Here is a 10,397-nt window from a genome sequence, read left to right as displayed (position 1 = left end):
TCATACACCAACACTGTTCTCTTTGTTCTTTTCACAGTTACGGGAAAATAGTATCAACGAAGGCCATCCTGGATAAGACTACAAACAAATGCAAAGGTGTGTATGTTCTGCCATGTCTTCAGCAAGCATGTGTTTCCACTCTTTCCCACCAAAAGTTAATGAATGTTGTAATATAAACTAGAGTACAGAATGCACAAACCCACCATATGGTGCATAGAGATTGAATCATTCAAATGTACAGCGTTTATTTTATGCAGGTATAATACGCTGTGAAGGTATTGTGTGTAGTGTTCTATTTTAAGTTAATACAAACAATATTTCAAAAGTGAGCACTGCAGAAATACCAGCATGCCTCTGTGTAATGTTTGAATTTGTTTAGCCTGATCAAACAGCGTTGCTTGCAGAACTCGGAAAGTCAGCGCCAGCGCCTGTTTCCATGAGTTATACAGATTTCAGTGCCCTGCTCTGACTCATGACTTCTTGGCTGCTGTGTGTGCATGCACGAGTAAATGTATGACTCTGTCACTGCTTTGCTATGTGAGACTGGGAGGATCAGGAAACAGGTCCCAGGCCTTTAGTCTGGGGGGAGGATCAGGAAGTGTCCTCTGTATCTGCATTCACTGCTGTTATTTCTGCTCTGGCTTTGCTGACTGGGTCAGGCCCTTGGTGTGCTTCCAGGGTGGGGGTTATGCAAGAGAGACGACGGGAGAGAGATTGAAGGTGGCATAGCTCAGAATCTGGCTCAGTTCCTGGGTTTGGCACCTGTGGAACAGCCAGGCCGCGCTGCACCTCGCCACTGTGATGTGGATTATTTATGCGCTGAGTAATCTCAGCCTGCTCGAGAAGACTGACACGTGTGTGTGTGTGTGTGTGTGTGTGTGTGTGTGTGTGTGTGTGTGTGTGTGTGTGTGTGTGTATGTGTGGTGGTGGTGGTGGTGGTGGTGGTGGGGGAGGGGGGGGGTTAGGCATGAGCTGTAATTCTATCCCCCACTTGACTCTGTGTGCTCAGCTGGCAACCAAAAGGTTAGATCTCAGTCAGTAGCTTCGTATCTGTCCATAGACGCAATGGAACCTGAGGTGATCCTGTGATCTACACTTATATACCATCCCCATAACCAGTAATCAAATTTTATTTGTCACATGCATAACCATAGGCAGTATGACACGCAGTGAAATGCTTTTTACGACCACACCGATCTATAAAAGAGAATAAAATTAAATAAAATATAATAAAGATAAAAATATAATAAAGAATATAGTATAATAGAGAATATATGAATATATATATAGAATATATGAATAGAAAAATGTACAATTTAGAATATAAAACAAAAATTACAATAATGAAATACAAAGAAATGTACAATTATATACTAATTGGAGTAGAAAGCAGAATAGAAATGCGTATAAATAACTGGCAAAATTGTACATGTGCAAATTGTAAAGAAGTGCAAAAACCTTTGAATTCCTCTGAAAGCTCTGCTTTCGCTTTCTTTTACACTTCTGAAAGTTTAGCCCAGCGCTGTCTGCTTTCTATAATCACATTGCCGTGTTAAAAGGAGGGAAGTCTTGGCTTGCCTTTGCAGATTTCTAATTGTGTAATACTCACGCAATACTCATGTTTCACCTCTGTATCTCAGTCCCAGAGTCAATAGTCATAATCACCTGAATGGGTGGTTGAGCTGCCTGTATTTGCAGTTGGGCGTGTTTGCAGTTTAAATATGGAAGCAACCACAGTGTCCCTGCAGCTTCCACAGCAGTCAAAGATGACCAAGCATCAGACTGACTGAGTCACAGAATACTGAATTATTATCAGCATTCACAGTGTAGTATGTGCATCAAGAGAACCTAACTAATGAAATCAGGAGGCAAACTCCTAGCCTCGCTGGGTGAAATCAGGTATCCGGGCACAAGAATTGCATTTCTACTTTGGGAATTTGCAGCTAAGCAGCTCAGAGAGAACATTCCAGTCGTAAACAGATGTATATTTTATAATGAAACAGGTCTCCAAGTGGAACTTCTCTCCCCGGCTTTGCCAGGCTAATAGTTTTTAGATTTATTTTACTCCTCAGTTGTATTGTACCAAACCTATTTCCCAATTCCCAGCCACTAGCTAGTTCTCCCCTATTATACGACAGATACCACTTGAGGAAGGTGACGAATAATACAAGTTCTTTTGTACTGCTGCTCATGCAACATTACAGAGAAGCTGAAATTGCTGGGAAGACTTGCTAATAAAAATCGCTTCCTTATATACGAGTCCACAGACATCCACAACTGGCTAGTATTGCCATCCTTCCCACAAAGAGAGCAGGTCCAATTAGATTTTCTTGGGATAAGCTCTTACAATCTACCAACAACAGGGTGAACTCTTTTCATTTGCACCACTTGGGATCCCTAAATGCCTGATTTTGAATTTTTATAGTACACTGCAAAGATGACGAGTCGCGATGACAATGTAGCCATGAGCACGTGGACCAATTTCTGTTGTATCAGCCTGAGAAATTGAATCCTGCGCTGCAAATGAGGTCTGAGTTCACTGCAGACTCCAAGCAAGTTTTCTGCTATACTGTGCACTTTACCTGCTTATTACGTACATGTACAGTACACACACGCTTCTACATACAGTAGATGCAAACCCAGTTTAGCTGTTTAATTCATGGATTAAGTAATAACATGATTGAAGCAGTTATTGTGAATAAAAAACTTTAATTACGATTCATTCCGGTTTAGTTCCCCCACGACCATAGACTTGTAAGTTGTTCTAGTAGGCAAAAATTCCATTTCCTGTCTTTTCCTCATATGCAATCAATTTATTTGTTTGTTTGATTGTTTATTTATTTATATGAGATTCCTGTATTGCAACATGTTTTGCCATGTACAGTTTTTGTCTGTTCCTATACTTTTGCTCACCTAAAAATTGGGTGGTCCGTCACCAAAGATGTCATGTTTTAAGTTGTTTAACACATCTAGATGTAAATATGAGGATACGCAAGCTGATCTTCTGATCTATCGTCTCATAGTCATCTTATGATCTTAAACCCAAATGTCTTCAATGTATAGCCAAAACGATGGCCTTGCTGTTCCAGTATGTTCAGAGGGGACTGTAGCGGTTTAACTGAATGAAAACAGAGTGAAATGCAATGTAAATATTTAGTGTTTCATTGAAATTCATTTATAAGACGTAAATACCATTCATATGAATCCAAATTCATATGGGGCAGTGGTGGCTTGGTGGTTAAGGCTCTGGGTTGCTGGTCGGAGGGTCGGGGGTTAAAACCCCAGCACTGCCAAGCTGCCCCTTTTGGGCCCTTGTGCAAGGCCCTTAACCCTCTCTGCTCTCGGTGTGCTGTATCATGGCTGACCCTGCGCTCTGACGCCGGCTTCCTGACATGCTGGGGTATGCGAAGAAAAGAATTTCAGTGTGCATATGTATGTGATCAATAAAGACTCATCATCACTCAGTATGGGCATTCATATCCTAAATATAAAACCAAAAATACTGTACAGTACTTTGAACATGATAAAATCAAGTTAGGCTAATATGCAAGTAATATAAATAAATGTAAATGGTAAAATGATTCAAAGTGAGACATTGCTTTTGAAAGAATGAGATAATCCTGTTATCAATCTCCCACATCAGCCACACTGTCACTCTGATACATTTATTAAACACGTTACCAGCATATTGTGCATTCTGTTTCATAAAGAGGTTGGGTTTTTTTTTTTTTTTAAACTGAATGGTAAATAAAGTACATCTGAGATTTATCAATCAGTGCTTTGGTTAGTCTCCTAATTCAACCTGCTGTCAGCTAATTAACTACTCAGTAAGTGGAAAGACTTGATTTACAGCCGCTCTGGCACAGAATTCAGTCCAGCTTATGTTCAGTAACCTCTGCTGAATGTTCATAAATCAGTCTTTATAGATTTATTAGCCATACATCACCAACATTGTAACATTAATGATTGTCATTAGTAATTGTTATATAATTACCAAGGCAGTAAATGGCAGAACTTTAAGATACAGATTTCAGTAGTTTTAGTTGTTCAGCTAATATTCAGAAGCGCCTACTGAATGTTCATGGCAATAACGTAATATTGAATATATAGCTATGAATTTACAAGCTATACATTTACTATTATTATTATTTTTATTATTATTATTATTAAGCTTGGTTGCAAAACTAAACAGCTACATAGTGTAAAGGCTGTGTTGGTATGGGATGCCTGAACATGGTGCAAGGATAATACAGAATTTGCATGGTTTATATATAGTAAACGCAAGTGGAATGAAAATCCTGGACAATGAGAAAAGTTGACATGAGATTTACATACAATCAATTGGAAACTGTACAAAATTGAATTGTATCAAAGTGTTTTGCCTCCAAGTAGTGGAGTACTGTGGCTGTGGCTCAGGAGGTAGAGTGGGTTGTCCACTAATTGTAGGGTTGGCGGTTCGAAGTGGAGTAAAACACTGAACCCCAAGTTGCTTCTGATGGCAAGCTAGTACCTTACATGGCAGCTCTGCGACCATTGGTGTGTTTGTGAATGGGTGAATGAGAAACAGTGTAAAGTGCTTTGTAGAACCACTAAGGTTAAAAAAGCGTTAGATAAGTGCAGACCATTTACCATAAACACTACATTGTTTTCTTTTTGTACAAATCCTAAATATATTTAATCTATCAGTTATGTAGCTTGCCTGTTGCAAACAAAACAACTAAGTTAACAGCAACAACACCAAACTGTTCACAGGGACAATCTGTATTGTGGCTTCTTTTGATTTGCAATTATATTCAATTAAGAGAAATACTTTCACAAACAAAAGAGTAACCCTTTGATAACCTCTGTTATCTTTATTGTGTCATTTTGGGCTCACTGTGATCTCAGGTCAGAATTCTTTAGATACAATCAGATGACTGGTTCTATTTTAAGATTCCACGTTATCTAGTGTCGGACAAATACTTTCCATAGCGTACTGCTTTTTATCCTGCCTAGTAAGTATGAGAGTGACCTTTTTATGTGCATGATTACTTGTATGTATGCGTGTATGTATGTATGTATGTGCATATGTGCAAATTCCTAAAATGAGATTAAGCATAATACACCAACTTTTCTTGACTATTTTGCTTAAACAGGATATGCACCAGTCACACACCCCAGTCAAGTATGTACTGTATTGTATTGCATACTCTTGAGAGGCCACGAGATTCTATATTAAGTTGTAATCGAGAAGGTCTGAGATTAAAAAGACTGTTGTGTATTCCCAGGTTATGGCTTTGTGGACTTTGACAGCCCTGCTGCTGCACAGAAAGCCGTTAATGCTCTGAAGAACAGCGGCGTGCAAGCACAGATGGCAAAGGTAAGAGTACACCTGTTAGACTATCTGTCGTTTCTTCTCTCTTACCTGTTATTTTCTTTCTCTCTCTTCCTTATTGTCAGATGGTGCTTGTTTGTGCGCGCGTGTGTGTTTGATGGATGTGTGAATGGCACAGTAAAAGTCAGTTCTTTGGTTGACTCTTCTAAAATGAATGAGCAAGATTTTTGTAATTGTAATCAGCCAATTCTTTTTTTTTTTTTTTTTTTTTTTTTGCCTGAATTAAAAGCAGTAAAGCCAAACCCAGTCTTGGTGTCCTGTAGGCTCACAGTTCTGTTTTCATTTGACTGAAAAGGTGTCTTAACGAAAGCCAGATTGGACATGTCAACCGGCCTGTTCTCTGCAGAGGTGTGGTGATTTCTGTTTCTATATACGTCTGTGTTCATGCCTGTAGAACAGTGTATGAAAAGTGGGTGTATGTCTCTTGGGTGGAGAGAGAGAGAGAAGAGGAAGAGTATAAAGATAGTGTGATGACAGCAGGGTGACGATATCCAGTGGGAATTCTCCCTGGGGACGTGCCTCTCACACTCGTTCTGTCTCGCACTCAATACACACACGGAAACACACAGGAGCCTCTGTGTTCCCCTGACAAGGCTCTTCGCTTGCTACAAAGCAGAGACTGTTTGAGGCGCACCCAGCTCTGACACTAACCTGAATGCATGCTGTAATGTTACTCGTTACGCACGCACACACACATGCTTTGCAACTAATGCTTAGGTGTTGGTTGCAAATGGCATGATAAAGCCACATCTGACAGAATCTGGTGGAGAGAGAGACACAGAGGGAGGGAGGGAGGGAGGGAAAGTCACCGTTTTCACTATGGCAACTTCTTAGCAGTCTTCACCCCAACCCTCCCCATTTAGAGCTCTCTATTCATTCCTAAAGAGAAAGCACGGTGGGCTGAGTATGAAAAAGGATCAGCGAGACGAAGGAACGGAGAAAGAGAAAGGGGGAAAAAGACAGACAGACAAGGGAGGAGGGGCAGGACAGAGCGATATAATAAGAGGGATTATGAGTGCAATGGGATTTGCAGCTGTGCAGGTTTTCCTGTAGGCAAATTTGACTTCCACAATTAAGCACATTTCATGTGCGTCTGTGTGTAGGGGTGTGTGTGTCTGTAGCTGTACTCTCCTCTGTAGTGTGTACAGCTGAGCTGCTGCAGCAGCAGCACACTCCCTGCACTTTCACATAGCTCAGCTAAAGCAAAGGAAGTAAATAATTGGCAGTAGTCATGGTAACAGGCCCGCCGACGCCATGCCATCCAGTCTACATATAAAAGCTGAGTTCGGCTGTGCGGAGCTCGACAGGCGGGTACGAGCTGCTGGAAGCGCCCCTCGCAACCTTTTCCATTTCCAATTAGAGCTGCACTGTTCGGGGGGTGACGCGGGCGAGCTTAAGCCTGGCTTTTGTTCCGCACTCACTAGGAAGTTGAGATCTTTCGTTTAACTTTTCTTTTAAAGGTTTTTCTTTCACTGTTAGGACAATGAAGAGCCAGGCTGCATGAACTTAATGAATTCCTTCCCCATTCTGCGAGCTGCTCTTGGGTGCCTTGATGGGTTTCATTCACTAATTTTAATCTCTGTGTTAAATGAAAGGTGTGTAAATTAGAGGGCAGGAACTTCAAGTGGTTCTGGGGAGTTTGTTCAAACACATTTTCAGTCAATGCTAACAGCAGCGTAAACATGGACTATTATACCACAGCGCTTGTTGAGTTCTCAAAACGTATTTGTCACAAGGTGTTGATTTATTTCCTATAACAGAAACTCGGTCATATCCTAGTAGTATTGGATGTCATTCAAATAATAGGTTTATATTAATGCACTCATTCAAATTGTTGAACCATTATGAATTATTATTATTGTTTCTATAGTGACAACTTGTTCATAGAGACATTAAATGTCAACCAAACAAGTAAACTATGATGTGTCATTCTTTAATAAATTAAACTGTAATTGTAATTATTTGGCAAATTCCTGTTACATAAGAGGAATAAACACTACATGGCATGCTGTTATAGGAAAATAATCAACTTACGGGTTGTAACAGTCTTTCACTTTGCATTACACTGCATCATCCCACCCCATCGTTGATTATATTTCTGTAAAGCCATGTCCTCTTGGGTTTTATTCCTTACTTGAAGTTCAACTATAAGCTGCCTGGGCTGGGATTGCAAGGGGACACACACTGAGCTGTAAAAGCGTGTAGCACTTTGGGCAGAGTGGTGAAAATCATAAAGACTTATGAGTGAATCAAGGAGTGTTACACACATCTTTCATTTCTGCAATGATGTGCAAGTGTGTAGAGGCAGTACGCACCTGAATTACCGCGCTTAAAAAGTCTTATGGCCTGCTGACTGAAAGGTCTGTTTATTAAACATTGTACTGCAAGCTCTTTGACTGAGTGTGTGATTCGCATGGACATCTCCCTCATCTCCCTCACCCTGTGCTTTCTATAAGCAGATTGGTGGTTAACAAGAAACATTACTGCTGGTTACAGGCTTCTAACTCCTACACACATTACACACACACATCTTATACAGAGAATCACATGACCTGATTTGATTGAATGGTTAGCTGACCTGCTTCTCTGCACAGATGTCTTATCGAGGTCTGCCAAAATTCTGTCCTGCTGTTATTACGCACACACACACCGTCTCACAAATGTATATATAATCAGCAAAAAAAGAAACATCCCTTTTTCAGGAGACTGTATTTTAAAGATAATTTTGTAAAATCCAAATAAGCTTTACAGATCTTTATTAGAAAGGGTTTAAACGATGTTTTTCATGTTTGTTCAATGAACCATAAACAATTATTGGACATGTACCTGTGGAACAGTCCTTAAAACATGAACAGTTTACAGGTGGTAGGCAATTAAGGTCACACTTACAATAACTTAGGACACTAAAGAGACATTTCTACAGACTCTGAAAAACACCAGAAGAAAGATGTCTAGGGTTCCTGCTCACCTGCGTGAACATGCCATAGGCCTGCGGCAGGGAGGCATGAGGACTGCAGATGTGTCCAGAGCAATAAACTGCAATGTCAATAATGTAAGATGCCTAAGACAGTGCTACAGGGAGACAGGAAGGACAGCTGATTGTCCTTGCAGTGGAAAATTACATGTAACCATGTTTCCCACAAGATGTGATCGGGAACTTGTAAATGCCTTGGTGGAAGAGTGGAGTAACATCTCACAGCAAGAACTGACAAATCTAGTGCAGTCCATGAGGATGAGATGCACTGTAGTACTTAAAGCAGCTGGAGGACCCCCCCCCCTTTCAGGGATTCATTATTCCATTTCCATTATTCCATTTCTGAAAGATGTTCATGTCTCTGTTGTTGAATCTTTTTATGTTAATACAAATATTTACACATGTTAAGAAATTTGCTGGAAATAAAAGCAGCTGAATGTGAGAGGACGTTTCTTTTTTTGTAGAGTGTATTTACTCACATTCCTAGGAGGTAAATTTGTAAATGTTTGAGCTCACATACAGCAAAGGTTCGGGGACCTCTGGCCAAATGACGTATTTTGTTGAAGTGAAAAGAAGGCAACACAACACATTTTTTTCTGCCAGTATTCTGCAAATATTAATGCACATGCTTAGTAACACCCCCTGTATCCATTCTTTCATCTATCTGTTCAGTGTTTCCTGTGCCGCTAGCTGCCACACAAACCCAAACATAGTACAAGGTGTCCCAAAAGTCTCCATACATAGTGGAACTTAACACTTTTGAGCAAAATGTCTTCAAAAAATTTTCATACTTAGTTTATTTTATTTATATTTTTTTTCAGATAAATAATAAAAAATCATGATTAAAAAATGTGCTGATGCAGATCAGCCTTTAAGAATGCCTTTGACAAAAGAAGAACATATTGAAATCATTCTCATGGTTGGATCAGGAAACTGTCGCAAGATTGCGATGGACTTTAACAGTAAACATGGCAAGCACATCACCAGTGACATGCTTTACAATTTTTTTTCCAAAAGACTGGAAGTGGACGTCCACGAACGTCCACTGACGAAGGCACAACCAATGTGGTGCTGGTAAACATAGTCCCCTATGTACAGTATGGAGACATTTGGGACACCCTGTAGATGCACTCCCCTCCCTTTTTTCCTCCACACATTCCTTTGGTGATTATGGGAAAAGAGTCCCATTTTCACTTCGTCAGGATACAGCACTTGTTTCCAAAATGTCTCTGTCTTTGAAGATGGGATGGAAGAGTCATCAGAAGGAAACCTTAGCTGTGACCTCATCACAAAAGTCTTATGTTAGTAAATCATGTTTGTGCAAGGAGTGTTGCACAGTAGAATGGTGCATAACCACTCCTGTGTAAACCTTCTTGCAAGTCCTTAGTTTCCTTTGGGGGTTTAGCTTTGCCTTTCTACGCAGCATACAGGCAATTCTATCTGAGACTTTTCTTGGTCTTCCTAATCTTGATTTGACTTCCACATTTCTTCTTAACTGCCATTTAGTTGATGACATTTTGGACAGTGGAAATTGTGAGCCGGAAGAGCTTTTATATCTATTCATAGCCTTCCTCTGCTTTGTAGGCAGCAATTAGCTTCATTTTCAGATCCTTAGCCAGCTGTTGTTTGTTGTTGAATGTTAGTACAAGGTTTGAAGAGTCAAGAAAATTACATTCTGCAATTTTTATTCCTAATGACAATTCTTGACCTGTCTGTTGAGTCCTAATGAGTCAACTAAGGCTTAACAAATTAATTCAGTTGTGCGACTTTATAATTGGAAAGGTGTCCAAACTTTTACACATGCCACAATTATTATTGTATTATTTTCTGTTTTGTTTTGGGTTTGTTGTTTTTTTTTTTGTTTTTTTAAAGTTAACTCAAAGTAAAAAGCAATTGTGCATTAATGTTTGCAGAAAAATTTTATTTTTGCAGATAGTTTGCTGCAGCTGTTGTGTTGACATCTTTTTAATTAAAAAAAAAATCAATAAAATATGCACATAGTCCCGGGGTGCCTGAACTTTTGCATACAACTGTACCTCTCAGATCAGA

At 39.8% G+C, this 10,397-nt stretch overlaps 1 protein-coding gene across 4 annotated transcripts in view; it reads left to right on the top strand.

Moving 5' to 3' along the window:
* The window catches only part of LOC128608935 (RNA-binding motif, single-stranded-interacting protein 1), a 66,085-nt gene that overhangs the window by 42,492 nt on the left and 13,196 nt on the right, over window positions 1-10,397 (top strand). For all 4 annotated transcript variants that reach the window (XM_053627160.1, XM_053627159.1, XM_053627161.1 and 1 more), the window contains 2 exons: window positions 38-96; window positions 5,268-5,359. In XM_053627160.1, coding sequence (XP_053483135.1) covers window positions 38-96; window positions 5,268-5,359 — 151 coding nt within the window. The remainder of the gene's footprint in view (window positions 1-37; window positions 97-5,267; window positions 5,360-10,397) is intronic.

This window comes from Ictalurus furcatus, chromosome 6 (assembly GCF_023375685.1).
Source record: "Ictalurus furcatus strain D&B chromosome 6, Billie_1.0, whole genome shotgun sequence".
NCBI classification, from domain to species: Eukaryota; Metazoa; Chordata; class Actinopteri; order Siluriformes; family Ictaluridae; genus Ictalurus; species Ictalurus furcatus.
This window is presented reverse-complemented; position numbering and strand designations above follow the sequence as displayed.